Source organism: Sorex araneus, chromosome 10 (assembly GCF_027595985.1).
Source record: "Sorex araneus isolate mSorAra2 chromosome 10, mSorAra2.pri, whole genome shotgun sequence".
NCBI classification, from domain to species: Eukaryota; Metazoa; Chordata; class Mammalia; order Eulipotyphla; family Soricidae; genus Sorex; species Sorex araneus.
This window is the reverse complement of record NC_073311.1, coordinates 43,519,532-43,545,936: the sequence shown is the minus strand read 5'-3', so window position 1 is coordinate 43,545,936 and position 26,405 is coordinate 43,519,532. Positions and strand designations below refer to the sequence as shown.

Genomic DNA, 26,405 nt, shown 5'->3' with positions numbered 1-26,405 from the left:
AGAGAGGGGTGACATGACAAGCAAGGTCACAACAAGCCAAAGCCCCCCACCCCAGGGCCCGAAAGCACGGGTCTCCCTGGCACCTGCCAAAGCCCAGTCGGCTGAGGAGGGCTGAGTCCGATCTCAAGAGAGCTCGTCAGGGCTGGAGCGATAGCACAGTGGGGAGGGCGTTTGCCTTGCACACGGCCGACCCGGGGTTGATTCCCAGCATCCCATAGGGTCCCCCGAGCACCGCCAGGAGTAATTCCTGAGTGCAGAGCCAGGAGTAATCCCTGAGCATCACCGGGTGTGACCCAAAAAGAAGAAGAAGAAAAAAAATCAAGAGCGCTTATGGGAAATGCAGCTCGGTTGCTTCCAAGCTAAACCCCATCTCCAGGGACACATGGGGCCACATCCACAAATTCAAACGAAGCCAGAAACCAGGCAGGATCGTCCCAAGCCCTAGTCACATGGATCTACATCAGGCTTGACCACACCGGCCGGCATCTGAGCCCACTGGCTCCAGCGGGGCTGTGTTGGGGCTCTGCCAGTGACACTGAGCAAATGCCCTCCTCGCCTCAGTCCTCTGCCCCTTCTGTGAAAGACAGCTGCCCCATGCTGCTCTTTGGACCCAACACCAGGGCTCTGTCTCCTCTGTCTCTCTCTGTCTCTGCCTCTCCTCTCTCTCCCTCTCCTCCTCCTCTCCTCTCCCCTCTCCCTCTCTTCTCTCCCCCCTCCTTCCCTCTCTCCCTCCCTCCCTTCCTCCCTCTCCCCTCCCTCCCTCCCACTCTCTCTCTGTCTCTGTCTCTCTGTCTCTCTCTGTCTCTGTCTCTCTGTCTCTCTCTGTCTCTGTCTCTCTCTTTCTCTCTCTCCCCACCCCCCCACTCCCCTGTGCAAAGATACATCCTACCACTCCAGGCAAGGCCAACTTTCACACAGCCAAAGTTGGCTTCTAAATAGGAATCTACCCATTTTGGTTTGGTTTGGTTTGGGGGCTGTGCCCAGCAGCGTGAAGCAGCTACTTTGGGTGTGATGCTTGGGGGTTGTCCCTGGCAGTACTTATTAGGGGGGGACCATGCAGGGCTATGGATTCAGCCCAAGGCTCCAGTATGCAAAACGTGTGCCCCAGCCCTTTGAGCCATCTCCCTGGCCCCCAACTATCCCCGTCCTTACAAGTGTCTCAACTATGTGACAACTCTAGGGGCACAAGCATTATCTCCCGCGTTTCCTCTCTGCTCCAGGCCCCTCTGATCCCTTCACCGCCCCCCAATGATGGAAAGCCTCGGGTCATACCTGAAAATTGGCGACTATGCCCATTCCGATACATCCCACCAGTCCAAGGACTAATGACACCAGGTTAAAAACAGGAGTGCTGAAATAGCTGGTTTGATTTTGCTTCTCTACTATTTTGTATCTTGTATACATTGTGGCTGCACCTAAAGAAAGAAAGACGTCTGATTAATTTCACCATTGCATGTGTCCTTTTGTTACGAACTTTCTCTTACTTTTTAGAACGAAAAACACAAGAACAATCTAGAGTTGCTCCACTGACATTTCTATTCTCTATTTCCAGATAGCAACTGTCTTTCTATCAGTCCACCCTGTCCGTCCTCCTCACATGTCCACTCTATGTGATCGGGACACACACACACACACTCTCTCTCTCTCTCTCTCTCACACATACACACATACACACACTTTGTTGATACCCTTTCCACACAAATGCTATTGTATGGTACATTGTATCACACTGTACAGAAAATTGGACCATATAATTTTTATATATTTATAGGCACTGCCCTCTTGCTATTTTTTGTTTTATTTTGTTTTATTTTAATCCACACCTGGTGGGTGGGGCTCAGGCTTCCTCCTGGCTCCGTGCTCAGAGATCATTCCTAGTGGGCTGGTGTGGGGCTGGGGGCCACGTGGGAAGCCAGGGATCAAACTTTGGTCAGTTGAGTGCAAGGCAAGTACCCTACCTGCTGTGCTATCTTGCCAGCCCCTACTTGCTTTTTTTTCCAGTGAAAAAATAGGCTAAGACAGGGCTGAGCTCAGCAGTAAAGTACAGGTATAACATTCCAGACACTGGGGGTTCGATTCCAGACAGGAGGCAGGGCGGGAGGAAGAGAAGAATAAGCACTATGATGGTTTTGTTGAAAGCATTCAGCAGACTTTTAGGTGCTTTGAGAAGACTAGTTCCTAAAAATCATTTTATGAAGATACAGTAAACCAAACCAAGCAAATAAAAAGGTGAACGTACAAATAAAATCATTAGACGACCGCGCAACTTCATATCTCTTCATTTCATCAATGGAAAACTAATTATCAAATGTTGTCAGTAGGGCCGTACTTTTGCGGGGTAAACTCCAACAACAATAGTGAGTTGTGTGTTGAAACTCCAACAACAATAGTGAGTTTTGTGTTGAAAAATGGAATGTAATCAAGGTAAAGAGAAAATGAAGTGAAATTTATCAGTTATGCAGGCGGGGGTGGAGGGGTGGGGAGCAGGAGGTATACTGGGGTTTTTTGGTGGTGGAATATGGGCACTGGTGAAAGGACGGGTGTTTGAGCATTGTATAACTGAGACATAAGCCTGAGAACTTTGTAACTTGCCACATGGTGATTCAATAAAATAAATTAAAAAAAACAAATAAAATCGTTAGAAAGGTCAGGGTGTGGTTCAGCACACATGCCTTGCAGGTGGAGGATCTGGGTTCCATCCTTGGCACCACACACACACACACACACACACACACACACACACACACACACAAACAGACGTCTTCAAATTTCTCCAAGGGATTTATACTCCCAGAGCAGGGCCTGGCCGCCATTCTGGCCTCCAGCTGCCAATCGAATGAAATAAAGGGGCCGAAAAGTGGGGCAGGTTGGTTTCATCTGGTCTCCCTGATCATCAGTGAAATGGAGAAACTTCCATCCACATCTCAGCTGGCAAGCTGCACATTTTAGACTTCTCTTTTTTCTCTTGAATTTCTCTATTCGTTTTTAACGTGTAGTTGCTTTTTATAATTAAGTACAGTAATCTACTGTATGCTAAATAAATATTACAAGGGTTTTCTTCCTGGCTTATTTCTCTTCTTTAGCTGGATTTATTTTTCTCCCCGTTACCAAAAGTTTCAATGTTTTAATCTTCCAAATATGTCTATTATTTCCTGATTGGCTTCTGGAGTTTTTGTTAGTTCACATAAATTTTCTGCTGTTTTGTGTGTGTGTGCACAAGGGAGAAGGTGTTTGTTTATTTGTTTTTTTGCTTTTTGGCTTTTTTGGGTCATACCCGGCGATGCTCAGGGCTAACTCCCGGCTCTGCATTCAGGAATCACTCTTGGTGGTGCTCGGGGGACCATATGGGATGCTGGGAATCGTACCCGGGTCAGCTGCATGCAAGGCAAACACCCTACCCGATGTACTATTGCTCCAGTCCCGGGCGTTTGTTTTTATTTGCGAGAGGGACCACATTCTGCAGTGCTCAGGGTTTACTCCAGGCTCTGTGCACAGGGATCACTCCTGGCAGTGCTCGGAGGACCACATGCAGTGCCTGGAGTTGAGGGAGTTGGCCGTGAGCAAGGCAAACACTTAGCCCTCCATGCTAAGGTTTTAAAATGATTTTCCTAAGACTGAATCCTAGTAGAGATTCGCTTGGTAAGTTTAGTTCTTTAACGGCTATTGATTTGTTGTGACTGAAGTGAGAACACTACAGGTACGTTTCTCCAAGGAGAAATACTGCTTTGAAGAATGATTTGGTTTAAAAATGGGGGGGGGTGTATCAGAGATGGTAGATATAGCTCAGCAGATCGGAGTGTGTGTTTGGAAAGCGGGAGTGTGTGCTTGGCACACCCAGAGTGACCCCCAAGCAACAGTCTGACACCAGCCAGCAGTAAGCAAGAGTACAGAGCCTGCCACCAACGATACACAGAGCAGAGCAATGTAGAATGAGTGAATAGGTATCAACATTTTAGGTCCGAATTCCCTTTAACTGGATAAATGTGTCTTCTAGAAAAACGCATCTAAATATGCAAAGACACATTTTACAGAATGCTCATTTCAGCACCGTAAACAACCACCACCACAAAAAGTCAAAAATAGTGTTGGGAGGGCCCGAGCGATGGTACAATAGTACAGTCAGTAGGGTGCTTGCCTTGTACACAGCTGACCCGGGTTTGGTCTCCAGCATCCCATACGGTTCCCCCAAGCACCAGCTACAATAACTACTGAGTGAGGAGCTAGGAGTAACCCAGATGTGACCCAGAAAGCAAACAAATGAACAAAAAAATAGTGTCAGGGCTGGAGAGATAGTACAGCACAGAGGGTGCTTGCCTTACATGAGGCCAACCTGAGTTCAATGTCCCCTGGGGTCCTCGAGCACCACCAGGAGTAATTTCTGAGTGCAAAATCGGGAATAATCCCTGAGCATCACTGGGTGTACCTCCCCTCACCCCTGCCACAATATTCTCAATGTGTAACGTTAGGAATTGAATTGATTGGATTATAATACACTTGTGAGCTGGAGATCCACAGACAGAGAGTTGGTGGGGGTGGAGGCCTCCCTAGCAAGTGCTGAGGGAGCCCAAGGGCCACCCCACCCGAGTCTCAGCCAGCCGGGCCGGTGGCTGGCTGTGCGGACCCAGGGATGCAGCTCCGGTGCTGTGTAGCCAAAACCCACTAGCACTCCAAGCCTGCAAGGCTGCACCCTGAGACTCTTGGAAATCAAACACCGGCACTATCTCACACCAGACTGTGTGACAACCATCATGTCAGATTTGGCCTGGCTTGAAGAGAAGCAAAACCCGTATGTATCATCCATGAATGAGAAAAAAATGAACTCTTGCCTTGGTATGTTTTTGCTTTGTTTGGGGGCCACACTCAGTGGTGCTTAGGGGCCCCTCCCTGAAGTGACCCAAGACAGACAGCACCAAAGATCAAGCACGGGGCACCCACAAGCATGCAACCCTGGGAACTATCTGCCCAAGGCATTCCTATTTTGGCTTTTCCTACTTCGCCTCCAAAACTCTGGGAGATCACAACTAGTAGTCCTTTAGGAGACTTTTATTTTGGTAGGGGGTGGAGCGGGCAGGGGTGGGAGGCAAGAGCCTGTGGTGGGTATGACTTTCTCCTGGCTCTATGCTCAGGGATCACTCCTGATGGGGGTTTGGGTGCCATGTGTGGTGCTGGACATTAAACCCGGTCACTTGCTTGCAAAGCAAGGACGTTCCCCTGCTGTACAATCTCTCCAGACCAACGGAGACTTTCAGCTGAGTACTGCACTGTACTGCGCTGTCATCCCATTGTTCATCGATTTGCTGGAGTGGGCACCAGTAATGTCTCCATTGTGAGACTTGCTGTTACTGTGTTTTTGTTGTTGTTGTTGTTGTTGTTGTTGTTGTTTTGCTTTTTGGGTCACACCCAGCGATGCACAGGGGTCACTCCTGGCTCATGCACTCAGGAATCACCCCTGGCGGTGCTCAGGGGACCATATGGGATGCTGGGATTCGAACCCAGGTCGGCCGCGTGCAAGGCAAATGCCCTACCCGCTGTGCTATCACTCCAGCCCCTGCTGTTACTGTTTTTGGCATATCCAATACGCCACGAGGAGCTTGCCAGACTCTGCCGTGCGGGCGGGATACTCTCAGTAGCTTGCCGGGCTCTCTGAGAGGGACGGAGGAATCGAACCCGGGTCGGCCGCGTGCAAGGCAAATACCCTACCCGCTGTGCTATCACTCCAGTCCTTCAAAACCAAGTAGGATGAACAAATGCCAAAGGTGCCGGGTGACTCAGGAAGATTTCCAGCACATTTTCTCTTCCCGACCCACGCCAGTGGACAACACAGAATCTGTCGGCAACAAGGGCAGGGCAATGCCTGGCTACTGAGCAGGACAGGGGGCTGCAGAAGGGCTAAGAGACGCATCTCTCAACCCGACACCTGCCTCAATGTCCCAGTCCTTGCCTGCAACCCATCAACTGCCTCTCTGAGTAGCTGAAAGGAAAAAGAATATTCACCCCCCAGCTGGAGACGCGCTGTTCTGACCTTGCCATCCCTCTGCTCTCGGCAGGCGAGAGACACCTTCGCCAGCGGTCAGCAAGGCTGAGTGAGTGTCCGAGGACCCTGGGCGCTTCTTCCCCCATGTGTACTCTTGGGTGCCTTGTCAAAGGTGCTAAGTGAGTGGATCCACAGTGGAGCCCGGAATCTGCAGTGATGCTGGGCATCTACCCCATGTGCCCTTCCAGAGAGCCATGCCAGCCTGAGAACATGCATTGTAAGCAGCACCCAGGGCACCATCTTCTGTTTAGCTTTTTTTTTTTTTTTTTTTTGCTTTGGGGTCATACCTTGGCAGAGTTTAGGGGCTACTCCCAGAGGTTATTCCTGGAGGTGCTGGGGAATTGCTACCACAGTATTCAGGGGACCGTTTCATGCTGGGGGCCTAACCAGGGCCTCCTGTGTGCAAAACAGGAGCTCCAGCCCACAGCTCTAGCCCTGCCGTGCCCCCACCCAAACCCCCCCCCCGAGATGATTTTCATGGAAGTTTCCGCAAAGCATGCTTTGAAAATCACTCGATTATGCAGAAGGTATCTTTGGCCCCCGCAAGAGCAAGCAGACATAAATCACATTGCAAAAAGAAAAAAATCAACTAGCATCCAAAGTCCATTTCAAAAGCCTGCAGATTACTGACTAAAGTTAAAAAAAAAAAAATTCTGGCCATACATAACTTTGAATGTCTCATCATTTTAGTTTCCCAAAGTAGGACAAAACTCTAGTTGCAAAAGTTTCATTTAAAAGTATACATAATGGGGCTGGAGCAATAGCACAACAGGTAGGGCGTTTGCCTTGCACGCGGCCGACCCGGGTTTGAGTCCCAGAATCCCATATGGTCCCCTGAGCACCGCCAGGGGTAATTCCTGAGTGCAGAGCCAGGAGTAACTTCTGTGCATCAGTGGGTATGACAGAAAGAAAGAAAGAAAGAAAGAAAGAAAGAAAGAAAGAAAGAAAGAAAGAAAGAAAGAAAGAAAGAAAGAAAGAAAGAAAGAAAGAAAGAAAGAAAGAAAGAAAGAAAGAAAGAAAGAATATACACACCTGAGGAGCAGAGAGATAGTACAAGGGGTAAGACACTTAATTCGCATGTAGCTGACCGTGGCTCAACCCCTGGCACCTAATAGGGCTGGTCTCTGCAGCATTGCCAGGAGTGAGCCCTGAGCACAGAGTGAGGAGTAATACCACTGAGTGTAGCCCACCATAAAAAAATAAATATTTTAAATATATGCATATGTACACATTAATTGTAAGCCCTGATGTGACGGCAATTATAGAGGATAGCATTTCTCTGCAGGTTCAATTGTACCAATATGTCCCTGTGGGTGGGGAGACCGCAGAGGGGTCAAGGTTTACTTAAAAAAAAAAACAAACTTTTGCTTCAATGAGCTATGAAGCAAAAACAACTCTTAAAAAAACTGATTAAAGGGGCTGGAGCGATAGCACAGCGGGGAGGGCATTTGCCTTGCACACACGCAGTCGACCCGGGTTCGATTCCCAGCATCCCATATGGTCCCCTGAGCACCGCCAGGGGTGATTCCTGAGTGCAGAGCCAGGAGTAACCCCTGTGCATCGCCAGGTGTGACCCAAAAAGAAAAAAAAAAAACTGATTAAAAAACAAATTAAAAGAATAACATTCTAAATTAGATAAACTATAAAGGCTTGTGGCTCTGAATTTTTAATGTATAGTCATTATTTTGTACTCACCAAGAAATGCAGAGAAGTTTATCATAAATCCAAAAATACCACTTTCTGGTGGCGTTGTTCCTGTATCGCTGAGAAACAGAAGAAATGTCTGAATTATTATAAAGGAACTCAGTTCAGGGCAGGGACGTGCTCGGGGCAGAGCACTGCCTAGGTCAGGCCCCGGAGTCCATCCCCAACACTGCAAAAAAAAAAATAAAAAAAAAGGAATTCAGGTCTGTAAATGGCATCGAATCAGGCAGTTTTACACTGATTCTTCTTGGCCACTTTGAATTGGCCTGATTTTGTTCTGAAATGTTTTCATTTGAGCTCTGAAAAATCTGAAGGAAAAAAATATCTATGTATGTTGTTTGGTTTTAGGGCCACACTGGGTGGTGCTCAGGACTTTAGACTCCTGGCGCTGTACTCAGGGGTCATTCCTAGCAATGTCCGGGGAACCTTATGCAGTTCTAGGGGCTGAAGCAGGGTCAGCCAGATGCCATGCAAGCGCCTTAACTTCTGTATTACTCCACGACCCCTAAAATTATTAATTTTCCTACCATGATAGATTGGGCTGAAGCGATAGCACAGCGGGTAGGGCATTTGCCTTTGCACTCGGACAACCTGGGTTTGATTCCTTCGTTCTTCTCGGAGAGCCTGGCAAGCTACCGAGAGTATCCTGCCCGCACGGCAGAGCCTGGCAGAGCCTGGCAAGCTCCCCGTGGAGTATTTGATATGCCAAAAACAGTAACAACAATTCTCACAATGGAGACATTACTGGTGCCCGCTCGAGCAAATCGATGAGCAATGGGATGACAGTGACAGTGACAGTGATTGCTGGGAGTACAACCCCTCCCATGCTTCCCCAAAAAAAGTGAATGGTAGTGGTATTTCTCAGATTGATCAAATCTGATGATAAACTTGGTGTCATGCGTCATGCTTAAAGAACTGAGTATGTCTGTTTAGAAATCAGAATAATCTAGGGGCTGAAGAGGCAGCTCAAGGAGAGAGTGCATGGGAAGCATATATAAAGCCCTGGGTTCAATTAAAAACTCCTTTCTCCTTTCTCTCTCTCTCTCTCTTTCTCTCTCCCTGCCGCCGCACACATATGGTATACAGGTATTGAGAAGTTATCATTTTTGTTCCTTTACCTGCTTTCAGCATGCAATTCTTATCCAGAGTGACCATTTTTTATCATTTTAAAATCCAAAAAAGATCTTGATGTAATACCATTGTATATTTCCATAATTATGGTAAAAAATAAACTATAGATTGAAATAATTTTAGGAGTTAACACAAAATGTGTTCTTCTTAGTAGGTCCAAAGACAAAGGAGACATTTCAAAAACACATGTTACACATACAAATCAATTCTTCTCAGGATGATGCTCTCTGGCAAAACACCCTTTAGGTGAAAACTTGTTTCTGTCATTATTATTTTAAAAATTCACTTACCAAAAATTCACTTACTCTCTCCTATTCAGAGATATACTTCAATTAAAAGTAATAGGTCCTAGGACAATATTTTTTTAAAAGACACCTCCCAAAGAAAAAAAACACTATAAAAGAAAAATTGATGGCGGGCGAAATGATAGGGCAGCAGGTAGGGCATTTGCCTTGCACGTGGTTGACCCGGGTTCGATCCCTGGCATCCCATATGGTCCCCTGAGCACTACCAGGTGTGACCCAGAAAAGAAAAAAAAAAGTAATTTCTATAAAACATTTTCTAGGTGGGACATAACAAATACAGCAACATAGAAATGAATTGAATTTGCTGAAAAGTTGTCTTCAACAGCATTGTTTCGAGTCATTTATGCCAAAATGAAAGGTATTTGGCGGGATGTCGGGGGGTACTCAGGGGGGAATACCCAACAGTGCTCAGAGTTTACTCCTGGCTGTGCTCATTCCCGGTGGTGTCTGAGTGCAAAGCAAGTGCCTTCACCCTTGTCCCCCCCACTTCCCCCCCCCGGACTGAAATGTTTCCATTTGCAAAGTGCTCGCACGAAGCATCAGTGGAAAACTGACGGCCACGGAGCTCTCGACCCCTCAGACCCAGGGGCGTCTCCAAGTTCTAAAAGAGCTGAGAGGCTCGTCTTGCGAAACCCGGGCGGTGGCCAAGGCCCGCTCCGAAGTGTTTGAAGAACCGCACAAGAACCTGTGCGTGCAGGGAGGAAGGGCCTTCGCATCGGGCGAACACTTAACCTTTGAGGAGTCTGAAGAGGGTCAGCAGCCCCTCGGTTCCGGGGATCCCAATCTCAGCGGCACAAGGACCTCGAGAGCACCAAGGACGAGGCCAGCACGTAACGTCTCCCACCAGGGAGTCGGCTCCCCTCACAAGCCCTGGGCACCCCCCCCAGGCCTTTCAGAGTGTGCACCAGGGGAGGAGGGGGTTGGGGGTGGTAGCTCTCTGGGACACTTGTCTGAGAGGGAGCTACCGCCAGGAAGGAATAGCACCCCAGTGTGTGGAGAAAGGGAAGGAAATAGGATTTATTTAATTATTTGTTGCTGCTGGGGCTGGAGCGATAGCACAGCAGGGAGGGCGTTTGCCTTGCACGCGGCCGACCCAGGTTCGATTCCCAGCATCCCATATGGTCCCCTGAGCGCCGCCAGGAGTAATTCCTGAGTGCATGAGCCAGGAATAACCCCTGTGCATCGCCAGGTGTAACCCAAAAAGCAAAAAAAAAAAAAAATTATTTGTTGCTGCTGTTGTCCGGGGGGGGATGGGGGATACCCAGCGACCCTCAGGGCTTACTCCTAGCTCTGCACTCACAGATCACTCCTGGCAGGCTGGGAGGATCATACAGAGGCCAAGGATGGAGCCCGGGTGGGTCTCATACAAGACTCTTAAGAGCCCTAGGGCCGGAGTACAGTGCAGGGGCAAGGGGGGGTTGCCTTGTATAGGGTCCCCTGGACACCACTGGGATTAATGCCTATGCTCAGATCCAGGAGGAAGTCCTAAACCCTAAGCATCACAGAGGTGGCTCAAAACACGGGAGAGAGAAAGAGAGAGACAGAGAGACAGAGAGAGAGAGAGAGAGGAGAGAGAGAGAGAGAAGAGACAGAGAGAGACAGAGAGAGACAGAGAGAGACAGAGAGAGAGGAGAGAGGAGAGAGAGGAGAGAGAGAGAGAGGAGAGAGAGGAGAGCGAGCGAGCACCTTACCCACTGTACTATTGCTCTGGCCAGAGAGAGCGAGAAAGATTTAGAGGGGCAGAAAATCCAAGTGGGGGCAAGGGGTAGAGACTCACTAACTGGAGAAGCAGAAAACAAGCTTCTAAAGTTCTTTGTGCACTGACAGCAAACCCAGAAGAACGCCAAGGGCTCTGATTTCTCAAAGGTCCACCTGAGTTCAAGTGTGCAATCTGAAAATCTGAACCCTTAGAATTTCAGAATGTACCTTATCACGGTTTATCGAGGCATGTAAAATGGCACAGGCAGAGTCACGTAGGTCAGGGAGAGAGTTCAAAGGGCTGGAGCACGAGTTCTGCACGCAGGAACCCTGGGTTTATCTGCAGCATCATACGGTCCCCAAGCACTGCAGGAGTGACCCCCCCCCACCCCAAATCCCAAAACTGGGAGTAGCTGAGCACTGAGTAGCTAACTAAGCACTGCCAGGTGTGGCCCCAAAACTCAAACTAAAATAAAGTTACCTGGGCAAAGTCAAATGTGCTTTACAAATAGCCATTACCTACGTATTCATTGAATGAATGATTAGTGGTACTAAAAAAAAAAAATACCTGACTTCAAAGATAACACTTTCTTGAGCACTTGCTCTATACATATCAACCATTGTTAGGATCTTCCCCAAGATCATTTCATTTCATTTTCAAAAACCCTTAGGTAAGACTTCTGGCAACCCCATTTTACTAAGGGGAAAAAAAACTGGATAGTAGAGAAGTTACAAAACTTGTTCAAGGTCCAGAGCTATTAAGTAGTGGACTGACATCAAAATGGAGTCATGGATGCCAACCCCTAACCCGAATCACCAAACTGAGACATAACCACATCACCATCCCAAAACCAGATCCTTAAACCAATGAGAAGTCACCTTATCAGAATTAGTTCAACAACCTATTAAGTGCGGCCATCATCTACAAACTTGCAACAACCAGTATCATTTTATGTCTCATGTTACATCCACATGTTTATCAGGGAAAGTTAAGTATGCAATGGTATAGTCTAGTTTTGAATACATTGTCCTGCTGTTACAAAAGTTTAAATTAGTGGTGCTGGAGAGATAGTATAGCGTGTAAGGCATTTGTCTTGCATGTGGTCAAGGCATGTAAATTTACCCTCCTTCAGGTCACCTGTTCAGTCCCGTGATCTTTGATTGCAGTTTTCTTATACCCTCTCTCATACTTTTTCTTTGTTAGAGGCATATTTTATTGATTGCCTCAATATTTGATACTAACCATTATCATATGTAATACAGCATTTCCCGCATGGCAGAGCCTGGCAAGCTACCTGTGATGTGTTTGACATGCCCAAAACAGTAACAACAACGTGCCCTTCATGTTCCTGGGTGAGCAGATGCCATTGGGCTACACTAGGACACAACAGGGACAAATGAAGACGTTACTGGTGCCCGCTCAAGAAAATTGATGAACAATGGGATGACAGGGATGATAGTGATGTTATCTCTGCTCCCTTCTACCTATAAAAACAAAAAAGTTGGGGAGGGGGCGGGGAAGAGCAAAGAACTAGACTAGACTAGACCAATTTTCATGGTGTAAAAACTCTTGGTATGTCAAAATTCCAGCCATCAAAATGTGGGTGGCTGAACACAGTAAGAAATGCATGCAGTTAGCTCTCAGAAGCACAGGGACTGGAGCGATAGCACAGCAGGTAGGGCATTTGCCTTGCACAAGGCTGACCCAGGTTCGATTCCCAGCATCCCATATTGTCCCCTGAGCACCGCAGGAGTAATTCCTGAGTGCACAAGCCAGGAGTAACCCCGGGTGTGACCCAAAACACAAAACAAAACAAAAAAAGAAGCACAAACCAGCTGGTTTAAGCACACCATGGCCAGAATCTAATTCATGGGGATGATATATGGTCACCGTTGCCTTTTCTGTATCCCAGGAAGGAACAAACAAGGCAAGACCTCACAACTTCTCTAACACCGTCATTTAATTATAAGGTGTTTTTCACAAGTATTCAATAAAATGTAAATCTGATTTCCCCTTAGGATTCCTTATTCTACAACACCTACAATCAACCCATGAGTTCCAATGTGTCCACGTTCATAGCTATATATAGGACCGAATTAACACCATGAAAATTAATGGAAATTAGGAATATACTGCAATCATACCAAATGTTTGAGATAATGCAATCAGCCTTTTAAATGTTTTTATTTATCTCTACTAATAACTACATAAAGGTTATCCACTCTTCAAAAAGAATATTCAGGGGATACCTACTGTGTGTTTGACACATTATCACCCATTACCTAACCCATCAGGCAGAATTATTTTGGGGATTTATTTTCATTAAGTGACCCTGTCCCTTAATTATATTCAATGAAACTTGCCAAGCAGAAATAAAATGTTGACACTTCTAAAAACTTTTGCTTAAAAAAAAAATAGGGGGCTGGAGCAATAGCACAGAGGGTAGGGCATTTGCCTTACACGAGGCCGACCCGAGTTCGATTCCCATCATCCCATGTGGTCCCAAGCACCGCCATGGGTAATTCCTGAGTGCAGAGCCAGGAATAACCCCTGTGCATTGCCAGGTGTGACCCAAAAAAGCAATATACATATGTACATATATGCATATATATACAATGACTTTTTAAGATTGGTAGTGGTTGCCTATTATTAAGAATAAAAATTAAAATGCTCTCTTACTTAAAACAAAGTTAAATCTTCCAATCACAAAGTTAATATACTATCTCATAAATAAATATTGCATCAAGCATGCAACCTAAGGCTGCATCTGGGTAGGCATAATACTAAGAGGTACTAAGAGATCCAACGGGTGCCTTTTAAAGTAAAATTCAGGGGGCTGGAGCAATAGCACAGCGGGTAGGGAATTTGCCTTGCATGTTGCCAACCCAGATTCAATTCCCAGCATCCCATATGGTCACCCGAGCACTGCCAGTGCAATGAGTGCAAAACCAGGAGCAACTCCTGAGCATCGCTGGATGTGACCCAAAAGGCAAAAAAATAAATAAATAAATAATTTTTTTTTAATTTAAAAAAAATAAAAAAATAAAGTAAAATTCAGTAATCTCATAGTGCAAGGGCAAAGGTGGCAGTCGTGGGCTGACACAGCTGTACCAGGGAGCCGACTTCAGGCACTTGGTAACAGTCTCCCCACCCAGCTCCACCACGTGACTAAAGCAGCATCGTTCTGGCCTTGCAGCTGTCCGTCCACCACCTCCTGTTTCCTTGTAAACTGGTAACTTTCTGGAAACTGCCAAGAGGGGAAGAACATGCTGCTCATTTGCATGGGATTTACAGAAGCTACTGGGGGGCTTCTGTGTACACAGTTGACTTCCGGGGCAGGGGGTACTTAGGAAACCAGTGTAAGCTCATGTATATGTCTTATGTTTTCATTTCTACAAGTTGAACATGAAAAATGCCAAGTGGAGACTATAGACTGAACACGATGGCCACTTAATACCTCTATTGCAAACCACAACACCCAAAAGGAGAGAGAGCAAGCAAAAGGGAATGCCCTGCCACAGAGGCGGGTGGGGGGAGGGGGGACAGGGTGGGGGTGGTGGGAGGGATGCGGGGACCATTGGTGGTGGAGAATGGCCACTGGTGGAGGGATGGGTACTTGACCATTGTATGACTGAAATGCAAGCACGGAAATTTGTAAGTCTAACTACCTCGTGGTGATTAACTAATAATAATTTTTTTTAAATGTCAAGTTGTTCATCTAACACCCTTCTTCAGCCTGAGATAGAAGGCTAAGTCGGTGCATGATTACTTGATTCTCAGAGTAATAAAAATACAAAGAAAATGTGTTTAATGATATAAAACTTTGTTGAGAGTTGATCTCTATGCAGATGTAAGCACTTCCCCAAAGATCTGAGTTTGCTGAGACACGAAAATCACAATATTCTGCCTGCCTAGTCTGCATCTATTAGCTACCTCAATTCCTAGTCCCATTCATTGCTTAGAAGACTCACCTATAACTTAGAATCTAAAACACTTAGTACACCAGTAAAATTACTTGCTTTATCTTCACAAAATTTAAACCAATTCTTTAAAAAGCAATATATATTTTATCAGATACTTTTTATTGTTTTCTTTTTTTTTTTTTTTTTGCTTTTTGGGTCACAACCGGCGATGCACAGGAGTTACTCCTGGCTCATGCACTCAAGAATTACTCCTGGCAGTGCTCGGGGGACCGTATGGGATGCTGGGAACTGAACCCGGGTCGGCTGCTTGCAAGGCAAACGCCCTACCTGAAATACTTTTTAATAAACCTTAGCAGCTTCACTTGGTGGTGATTACTCTTAGAGAGGCAGTATAAAACTAGAGCAACTAGAGCAATAAATTTATTATTAAATTTTTTTTAAAAAGCTTCCTACAAATGGAGAGCTTGGTTTAAAAACCAAAAGAAGGGGCTGGAGTGATAGCACAGCGGGTAGGGCGTTTGCCTTGCATGTGGCCGACCCAGGTTCGAATCCCAGCATCCCATATGGTCCCCTGAGCACTGCCAGAAGTAATTCCTGAGTGTGGAGCCAGGAGTAACCCCTGTGCATCGCCGGGTGTGACCCAAAAAGCAAAAAAAAAAAAAAAAACCAAAAGAATTTCTTACTCATACATGCAAACAACTTGCTCTTTGCTCATGCGACTCACATGCAATCGGTCCTCGCTCAGTCCACGCATACAACCAAAAGGTTTTTAATTGCCAAGTACCTCCTGTGTGTCCAGAACTATGCCAGAGGATTCGGATGAAACCTAAGTCACTCCCTTCAAGAAGCCCCATCGCTTTGGGGCCGGATCGATAGCACAGCGAGTAGGGCGTTTGCCTTGCACAAGGCCGACCCGGGTTTGATCTCCGGCATCCCATATGATCCCTCAAGCACCGCCAGGAGTAATTCCTGAGTGCAAAGCCAGGAGTAACCCCTGAGCATCGCTGGGTGTGACCCAAAAAGAAAAAAAAAAGAAGAAGAAGAGGCAGCCCCATCGCTGACCATGTAAAGAGGCAGTGATCCAAAACAGTTTCTGGGGGCTGGAGTGATAGCACAGCGGGTAGGGCGTTTGCCTTGCACGAGGCCGACCCGGGTTCAAATCCCAGCATCCCATATGGTCCCCTGAGCACCGCCAGGAGTAATTCCTGAGTGTAGAACCAGGAGTAACCCCTGTGCATCGCCGGTGTGACCCAAAAAGCAAAAAAAAAAAACAAAAAACAAAAAAAAAAAACAGTTTCTGATTGCCATGTAACAAGCAATTCCATCGACACAGTGAACGGAGTCATGAAGACATCAAAGAGAACAAACAGGGCAATATAAAGAACTGCAGGAGTCACGGGGGATAGGAGAAAAGGCTGGCAAGAGGACAGTGTCTTTTTGATGTAGTCACTGAGTTTCGTTTTGCTTTGGTGGGGATTTTTGTTCTTGTTTTTGGCTTGGGTCACACCCAGCAGTGCTCAGGGATCACTCCTGGGAGCACCCTAGGTGGTACTGGGTACTGAACCAGGATATGCTGCATATAAGGCAATTAATTGCCCCCACCCTCTCCTTCCCTGGGGAAGGTTCTTGAATGTAAGGCCTGAGTGAAGTGCAAGAGCTGGCCAGGAAACATTAGCAGCGAAACAGCCACATGCAAAGTCTCAGTGAGCAAGCAATCTGGGAGGGAATGCAAGGAAGTGGGTGTGGCACGGTCGGGAAGTGTGGCCAGAGTGCAGAGGGGAAGGAGGTCACACAGAGCCCATGAGTCACAGTGAGGAATGAATGTCATGCTAAGCAGGATGGGAAATGGTGGGCGGCTGAGCGCCGGAAAGTGATATGAAGTTGATTGATGTTTGGAAGGATGTTGCAAAAGAGTTATACAGGGAAAAGTGTGCACCAGCTAGACGGCGGTTAGGAAGCTATTTCGAAGCCTTGCCAAATGATGACAGTGGCTAAGGCTGGTGTGGACGTGAAGACGGTGGAGGGAAGCTCTGCAAACCACAATGCGGAAAGAAAGTCAACTTTAAAACATACTAAATAAAAATGCCATTCTAGAAAAATAAAATTCGGGGCACAGCAGACGGGGCGTTTGCCTTGCATGCAGCCGACCCGGGTTCAATCCCCGGCATCCCATGTGGTTCCCCGAGCAACGCAAGGAGTAATTCCTGAGTGCAGAGCCAGGAGTAACCCCTGTGCATCACCGAGAGTGACTCAAAAAGCAAAAAATAAAATTGAAAAAAAAATTTAAAAGAGGGCTGCCACAGGCTAGGAGTGACTCAAAGAAACTCGAGCCCAAGTAGGATACAGGGTTTGAGCCCTGGCACTAGGGTCCCCAGTACCTCTGAGAGTAGACCACCACCCCCCCACACACCGCCAAACACAGCCCACGTGGCCCCAAGACAAAATAAAACTGAAGTGGGGAAAACTGAAAAAGGGTATTATGAAACTTAATGGGGGAAGGGCCTGGAGTGAAAGTATCACGGGTAGGTATTTGCCTTACATGCAGCTGATCCAGGCTTGATCTCTGACATCCCATATGGTCCCCCAAGCCCACCAAGTGTAACCAGGAATAATCCCTGAGTACTGCTGGGTATGATCTGTCACTGTCACTGTCATCCCATTGCTCATCAATTTGCTCGAGCGGGCACCAGTAACATCTCCATTGTGAGACTTGTTGTTACTGTTTTTGGCATATCCAATACTAGAAATCAAAGAAAAAGTGGGGGGGGGAGCCAGAGTAATAGTACATCAGGCAGGATGTTTGCCTTGCACGTGGCCAACCCAGGTTTGATCCCCAGCATCCCATATGGCCCGCCAGGAGTGACTGATCCCTATGCTTAGAGCCAGAAGCAAGCCCCGGAACCTCCGGGCTTGGCCCCAAAATATAAAGAAAGAAAGAAACCTAGTGGGGGGAACAAAAATGATTTTCCTATAGCTAAATGACAATAGAGAAAGTGAATTAAGGATGTGGCTTAGTGGTAAAGCACTTGCCTTGCACAAATGAAGCCCTAGGTTAGATCCTTTTTACCACCCAAAATACAAATACAAAAGCTCACCCACTTAGAAAACAGACAGAGCTCAATGGGCTGAAGCACTGTTGGGCGTGAAGGAGAAAGATGAAGAGGAGGAGAAGAAAAGTGAAACAAAGGAGAAATAAATTATATATCGACAGCTGACACAGGAGCTCAGACACCAAACAGCACGCAGAGTTATAAAAAAAAAAAGGATTTTCAATTCTTACTCTGTTTTTGTGAATTAACTAATTTGAGCCTGCTCTGTTGAAGAAAAACTTAAAGTACATGTTGGCATTACAAAATGGGTATTTTTCTAGCTTTAATGTTTAACGGCATGCCTGCCTTTTACTCCGACTGAATAAGACACTAGACTGATGAGTGTCTAGGTATTGTACTATGCTATAGTACTATAGTACAGTGTACTTTTTTTTTCTTTTTGGGTCACACCCGGCAATGCTCAGGGGTTACTCCTGGCTCTGCATCTCAGGAATTACTTCTGACAGTGCTCAGGGGAACATATGGGATGCTGGGAATCAAACCCGGGTCTGCCGCATGCAAGGCAAATGCCCTACCCACTGTGTTATTGCTCCAGCCCCAGCACAGCATGCTTATAAAGAGTGAAGTGGACCGACGCAGGAGTACAGCGTGCCTTGCATGCAGCCAATCCCGGCACCCCAGAAGTGATCCCTGAGCAGAAAGCCAGGAGTAAGCCCTGATCTCCATCAGATGTGACCCCTTCTTCTCCAAAAAAAATGTCCACATGCTTTCTGCACCACCAGTCCTGCACCCACCCACTGACCCCATCACTGTGAGGCCAGAATGGCACCCATCGCTTCTGCAGAGGGCCAACCTTCAGAGACTTGGTGGCTTTGGGACAGGCACACCCTGCTTGCTGGCACAGTGCCCTCAGAGTTCTTAAAGTGAAGTTCATAAAGATTTGTACCACTTGATAGAGAAGGGACCATTATGACTAAGCTAGCTGGAAATGATCACTCTGGATAGGAACTGCGTGCGGAAAATAGGTAAAGGAACAAACCTGACAACCTCTCAGTATCTATATGGCAGACTATAGTGCCCAGAAGGGGGGTGAGGGAAGAGAGACAGAGACAGAGACCAAGAGACAGAGACAGAAAGAGACAGAGACAGAGACAACAGAGTGAGGAAGAGAAGGAAAATACCTGCCATAGAGTCATAGAGGCAGGTAGGCAAGGGTGGGGGGAGGGGGGCAGGAGTGTAACTAGGGTTATCGGTGGTGGGAAATGGACACTGGTGGCAGGACGGGTGTTGGATCATGTATGGCTGAAATCTGATCATGAACAGCTCTGTAACTGTGTGTTTCACTGTGACTCAGTAAAAGAGATTTGCACCACTGGCTGGACATGATGGCATAGTGTTTTCCGGGGCAAACAAATAGCAATCCGTTCTGAGATGTCCTAAGGCTGCTTCTGAGATGAGAAAAGTGTTGTGGTACAGGGAGAATTCTTGAGAGCTTGCAGAGGGTGAGCTTAAGGATAATTTTATATCAAACTGAGTACCACATTCTCCTGGTCTTCATGATTTAAGAATGTCACATTGCGGGGCTGGAGTGATAGCACAGCGGGTAGGGCCTTTGCCTTGCATGCAGCCAACCCGGGTATGATTCCCAGCATCCCATATAGTCCCCTCAGCTCCGCCAGGAGTAATTCCTGAGTGCAAAGCCAGGAGTAACCCCTGTGCATCGACGGGTGTGACCCAAAAAGACAAAAAAAAAAAAAAGAATATCACATTGCTACATCACAGGTTTCAAATTCTTGACAAAACTTCTCTCTTGAATATTTCCAAAGCATTCTACCCAGTTTCCTTTAAAAAAAAAAAATGACAATCCGGGAAGCAGAGAGATAGTACAGGGCACTTGCCTTGCATGTAGCCGACCTGTGTTCAATCACTGCCCCCTCTCTGGTTCCCTAGACCCCTCCAGGAGCGGGCCCAAAGCCCACCTCCCCACATGGTAATCCTGAATTCAGGCTGGGAGGTAGCTCAGAAAGCTGGAATGCGTGACTGGCATGCAGGAGGCCCAAATTCACTCTCAGCACCACATATCTGCAGAGAAACCCACCGAGTACAACTGGATGTTGTACCAAAAAAGTTTGGGGGAGGGGAGGAAGAAAACCATTCTGTTTTTGTATTCACAGACCAACACTTGCTGTATATTGAGATAAATCACAGGACTACAGTTTTCAAAAAACAACTGGCACAGCCAGGAGCAAGCACAGCTGGTACCTGGCGGGCAGGCGAGAGAGCAGGTGAGAGGAGTAGGCGGGCACAAGAACCAGGAGCTTCAGGTAGGAAATGACACTGCGGTGGGCGAGATTATCAATTCACAGGTTGACTGAGATTGGTGCTGAGAGCCAGAGCTGGGGCCAGGGCGAGAGAGCAAAGGGCTCGTGTGCGGACTTGGCCTACCAGAGTCCCGGGGTTTAGCCACAGCAACTCCTGATCCCCCAAACACCACCAGAAGTGACCACCCCCCCTCCCAAGCAATAAGCCAGGCATTGATCTCTGAGCATCACCGAGTGTGCCCCCTCACCACAAAAGGAAGAAAGAAAACTCGCTGTATTCACACATAAGCCCACGGCTGATAAAAAGGAGCCCTCAACCCTGAAGAGTTGAAAACAAATCTCTGGATTGGGGCCACAAAACTAAGGTTGCCCGAGGCTGGGGAGAGTACAAAGGGTGTGTGTGTGTGTGTGTGTGTGTGTGTGTGTGTGTGTGTGTGTGTGTGTGTGCGCAGGTGGGGGCTGGGGACTAACAAACAGCATGCAGGGTGTCAAGCATCTGGGTCATGGGTGAGGTCTGATAATATACTTAGGAAGAAGTGTGGAAAAGCATTCACGGAAGGGGGGGAGGGCTGGAGCCATAGCACAGCGGGTAGGGCATTTGCCTTGCACGCGGCCGACCCCAGTTCGATTCCCAGCATCCCATATGGTCCCATGAGCAACGCCAGGAGTAATTCCTGAGTGCAGAGCCAGGAGTAACCTCTGAGCACCACCAGGTGTGACCCAAAAAGGAAAAAAAAAGCATTCATGGGCCAGAGGCAGAGTATAAAAGGTAAGGCTGTGCCTTTGCCTGGGGCGTTGGCTGGGACCCTTGTTGGACTCCCCAGCACCACCTATGGTCCCCTGAGCACGTCCATGGGCCGCTCCTAAGCAAATAGTTCCTGCACACTGCCGGTGGGGCCCAGTCCTGCCCATCCCCAAGCATTGCCTACTCACATTGCAGTGACATAAATCAGTGTTATCACACACGGATAATTCTTAAAATTAGCCCACACCCAAATGTTCTTCCCTAACTAACACATGTGTCTACACAGATCAGTATGGACTGGCCGCTCCACAGCAAAAGCTTACAGAGAATTTCACTACGAGTGTGTTCTCGGACCAGGGTGTTAATCATTTCTAGGCGAGTTTGTAGGTTAACTCATGCAAGAAATGCTATCATGAACAAGGAGGAAAGGATAAAAAGAAGCAAGGAACCTGACCCCAAGTCCAAAAGCAGGTGGAACTGAATTCTAACCCAGGCAGTTTACCCCAAAGTGAGTTGTTCTTAGAACTGAGTGTTGAAAGTAGGTTAAAGGGATATACACGATAACCTTTCAGTATCTGTACTGCAAAAGGAATGAGAGAGAGAGAGAGAGAGAGAGAGAGAGAAGAAAAGTTCCTGCCATGGATGGGGGCACTGGAAACTGGGGATTTGGGTGGTGGGAAATGTACTGGTAATGCGATGGGCGTGAGTTGCAACATTATATGACTGAAACCCAATCATGAATAACTTTATAACTGTGTACCTCAAGGTGATTTAATTAAAAATAAATACATATTTTTTTTAAAGTTAGGTGTTGAGGCTGGAGCAATAGCATAGCCAATAGGGCATTTGCCTTGCACGTGGCCGACCCGAGTTTGATTCCCAGCATCCCATATGGTCCCCCGAGCACTGCCAGGAGAAATCCTGAGTGCAGAGCCAGGAGTAATCCTGGGAATTGCCAGGTGTGACCAAAAAAAAAACTAAAATAAAAAAGTTAGGTGTTTCTGAGACCTACAATACTATGTTCCTATCTTACTAGGATTAACAAATGTAGATATCCAAACTGACTACAAAGTGAAATTATAAATCTTGTAAAACATGGAGGATTTCATAAAGTGAGGGAAATGGAGCTTAAGATCGTTTAGAACCACAACCAAATTTCAGGAGCAGTGGGCCGTGGCTGTATTGCCCAACAGTCAGAGAAGGGAACTGACAAGAGAGGCAAAACAGGGTGTAGGGGGAGTTTTTTCTTGTCCCTGTGGTGTGCATATCTCAGCCAACGTTCAACCAAGATTTACTAAGCATATACTATGTGTCTGGCACCAGATGCCGGGGTTGGGGCAGCAAACAAATTCTAGAAGTAATTCTAAGGCTTTACCATCACAGAGCTGACATATTGTGCAAGTGGCCACTGTAAGCACCATCAGCATATCCCTGCACACAGATTCTGAACGGCCTCGGGGAACACTGAGGTCATAAACGTCTTCTGCAAAAAATGAACTTGTTCATATTTCCTTTCAAAAGAAAAATGTTCAATAAGTAAGGGATATCAAAAAACAGTTAATGGGAAAAGGATGTACCTCCTTGAAAGAAAATAAGAACCTGAATCTTTTTTTTTTAATATATATCTGGGGGTGGGGAGGGGCACAGCCGGAAGTGCTCAGGGCTTACTCTGGCTCTGCACTCAGGGATCTCTCTTGGTGGGGCTCAGGGGACCATGTGGCGTGGTGGGGATTGAACCCAGGTTAGTCAGGTAAGGCAAGCACCCTGTCTGCTGTTCTATCTCTCCAGCCCCAGTATATGAGTCACTTTAAGATTTCTGTTCGTTTTAAGAATTATGGAGCTGGGGGCTGGAGGAATAGCACAGCGGGGAGGGCGTTTGCCTTGCACGTGGCTGACCCGGGTTCGATTCCCAGCATCCCATATGGTCCCCTGAGCACCGCCAGGAGTAATTCCTGAGTGCATGAGCCAGGAGTAACCCCTGTGCATCGCCAGGTGTGACCCAAAAAGCAAAAAAAAAAAAAAAAAAGACTTAAAAAAATAAAAGAATTATGGAGCTGATCAAGACTATTTATTCCCTCTATTACACAGATAAACCATATCAAGTAGTTTTTTTATGCAAGCAGATATAAACCTATATATACACTTCACCGAGAAGCCAGAGTTTGTCTGCATTTTGCTATCATATGATAGTGTGCCCCAGATTGCAGTGTAAAGCTGCACACCACCACTGAACTACACTCCCCCAACCCCAGATTTTTCTATATCAATGTACCAATTTAAAGTATATAGAAAGAACTGTCACTTGATTCATTCTTCGGATAAACCACATTTATTTAGCCAGTCAGCTATTAACGGACATTTGTTCTGTCTTTAATCTTTTGTTATTAAAAGCAATGCCATGATATATATATATATACATATATATATTCAATTTTAAGAAGATTAAAATCCCTCCAGAGCTTTCAAATAATTGACACTCCCAGTAGCAATTAGAGTTTGCTACCCAGTGTCTCACCAATAGAGTTGTGCGATCAACTAGTTGGTTTTCTGCCAGTTTTGGAAACGGAAAAGGACACGGGTCAATTTTAATTTGGGTGTCTGTTCTCTTTGAGAGATGGAGCATCCTTCTAATCAAGGAACTAGCGCCACACTTGCACTGAAGAACAACAACGTCTCCAGGAGAGAATAGCCAAGAAGGAAACCAGTTTGAATATCACACAGGACCAGGGGGCTCTCCAAGGACCGCTTATCTAAAACGGAATAGCGCTCATTTAACCTGCTTTGCCTTGCTGAAGACATAACAGATTGGCTGAATAATGCCACTGTGTAAAAAGACTTTCCAAGAGGAAGGGGTCCCTAAGGAGATATTCCCTTCCCTAAAGCAAAGAACGAGTGCCCACAGTGATTGGCCAAGAACTATTCATCCAAGAGAGATATAGTACAGGGGTTGGGGGGCTTTCCTCTCTGGCACCCCATATGGTCTGCCCGGCAAAAGCAAGCCCCGATGATTCCAATTAGCTCCCCACCCACATGTAAGAGAACTGCTCAACAGATGAGAGCTTTTGAGGATCTAATCTTCCAGGGAGGGAGATGTAGTTAAGATAATAAACAAGTAAATCTAATAGCTTATTAGAAGGTAATAGGTGGCGAGGAGAATGATTAAGAATGAAGCTTCCGGGGCCAGAGTAATAATACATTGGGGAGGGTGTTTGCCTTGCACATGGCCAACACCCCCCCCCCGTTTGATCCCCAGCACCCCATATGGTCCCCTCTGCCTGCCAGGAGTGATTCCTGAGCACAAAGAGCCAGGTGTAAGCCCTGACCACCACCAGGGGTGGCCTCCCCCCAAAAAAACAATTTAAAAAATTTTTTAAAAATGAAACTTGCAGTGGGGGATAGAAGGAAAGATGCTTTAAAGGGCTGGAGCACTTGCTGTGAATGAATCCCCACACATGCATGATCCCCAGGACAGCTAAGGTCACCAAGAAAAAAAAAAAAGAAAGAAAAATGAAAATTGGCCGTCAGCAACACTGACGTCAGCAACACTGACTTCTATACCATGGGGCAACTGGGAGAGAAATGGTCGCGGTATGTGAACAAAAGAAGGTACGAGATAAATTTTAGAGATTGTGGGACAAGCATTCTGGCAGAGCATAGCTCAAAGGCGAGGAGAAGGAGGGTGACCTGGAAGCTAGGACACAGGAAGGAGGCCGGAAGTGGCCAGAGAGTTGGCGGGGAGGTGGGGGAGCTACTGAAATCAGTTCTCAGAAGAGAGGGGACCAAAGGCAGAGAATTCTGGGCCAGGCCGCTCTGGGCCAGGAGCGTGACCTGCTGTCGTTCTCTTCACCTTATGCTTTTTGCATCCTGCCTGCCTGTTAGTTATCTCTCTCCGACTCACTGGCGACCTCACTTCAAGGGCTTCCTGAGAAGGGCAAAGGTTCCAAGTGCTCTTACACACAGAGCTGGCGCCCTCAGGCTCTGCAAAAGCAGACAAGCAATACCTGTGTCTGTCACCGCCACCAGGCAGCCCTCCACCAGCCTGCTCTCCCTGAGGGTCCCTTCCCTTGCTCAGTTTTCCTTCCCCGTATGTCTGTGACTTGGGTATCTCACAAAGGGGCTGTCAGCTCGCTCATTGCTTTCAACTCGTTTCCCGACTTCTGAAGTTCTCACAACACCCGCCCCCTAAGAAAACCTCTTGAGGGCCTGGTCAGCGTGCTATCAAGGGCTATCTGTTCCTGACACTCAAATAATCCTGCATCAGGCGATGACGACTTTGTGGATCAAAGGCACGGCAGGAAGAGAGTGGCGCTCTCTCTGCCTAGAGGATCCATTCCACTTCAGAAAAGAGAAGCAAGTTGAAGACATCTGGGACAGAGATGGGAACCAAGCCCGGGACTGGGGCCTTGATGCAAAAGTTCCATCCATGCATTGGCCACTCCTTGCACAGGCAAAACCATCACCCTGTTGAGCTGCTTTTGGGCCTACTCTGCCTGCTGTTTTCCTTCTCGTGTCTTCATTTTACTGTGTGCTTGGGGACCAATTCCCAGCAATGCTCAGAACCAAGTAAGTGGAGCTAGGTCTCCCGCATGCTAAGCATTCACTTACCCCCTGGGCTACCTCCCCACAGTCCCTTTCCTTGTGTCTTGAAACCCTAACTCCGGCCGGAGTGATAGCACAGCGGGTAGGGCGTTTGCCTTGCAATGCGGCCAACCTGGGTTTGATCCCCGGCATCTCATATGATCTCCGAGCACCACCGGGGGTAATTCCTGAGTGCACAGCCAGGAGTAACCCCTGAGCATCACCGGGTGTGACCCAAAAAGAAAAATAAAAAAGCAGAGACCAAGTAGGTCGGGCACTTGCCTGGCACGAAACCCACCAGGGTTCCATCCCAGCATCCCAGCACAGAGCGGGATGGGGGGCGGGGCGGGGGGTCGAGTGCAGAGCCAGGAGTGACCCCTGAGCACCCCTTAAACGAAACCAACCCCCCCCCAAATCTGCCAAGCAGGTGTTCTGGAGATTCAGAGCTCATGAGCGTTCGATGCCCATCCTGGACTCCTCCCAACCCGACTCTCTCTGTTTCCCCCCGACGGTCCCGACGCCCCCCACCCCCACCCCCAGCCGCTCACCTGATGTAGGGGAGGAAGGGGTTCACGTGCCCCGAGAGCACGGCCACCACGTAGGAGATGATGAACGCGGCCGACGACCAGGTCACCAGGAGGAAGGGGACGAAGGCCATGCCTCGGAGGAAACACAGCATCGCGCCGCCGCCGCCGGGGGCTGGCCGCGCTCCGCGGGGCCTGGGGGCGGCGGGGGGCGCGCAGGGGGCGGCCCCGGGGCGGCCCGGACGGGGCGGGGAGGCGCCGAGCGGAGCGGGGCTGCGGGCGGCTGCGAGGCGGGCGGGCCGGGGCTGCGGGGCGGCGAGCCGGGCTGCTTGCGAAACGCGTGAAGTCACAAAGCGGCCGGGCGGGCGGGCTCGGGGCTTGGGGGCGCGCG

General features: G+C 47.7%; 1 protein-coding gene across 1 annotated transcript in view; it reads right to left on the bottom strand.

Moving 5' to 3' along the window:
* DRAM1 (DNA damage regulated autophagy modulator 1) overlaps window positions 1-26,169 on the bottom strand; it is a 47,240-nt gene extending 21,071 nt beyond the window's left edge. Inside the window, exons 1-3 of the mRNA XM_055118541.1 lie at window positions 26,039-26,169; window positions 7,730-7,797; window positions 1,273-1,415 (exon numbers count right to left, since the gene is read on the bottom strand). Coding sequence (XP_054974516.1) covers window positions 1,273-1,415; window positions 7,730-7,797; window positions 26,039-26,169 — 342 coding nt within the window. The remainder of the gene's footprint in view (window positions 1-1,272; window positions 1,416-7,729; window positions 7,798-26,038) is intronic.
* Between the last annotated feature and the right edge of the window lie 236 nt (window positions 26,170-26,405).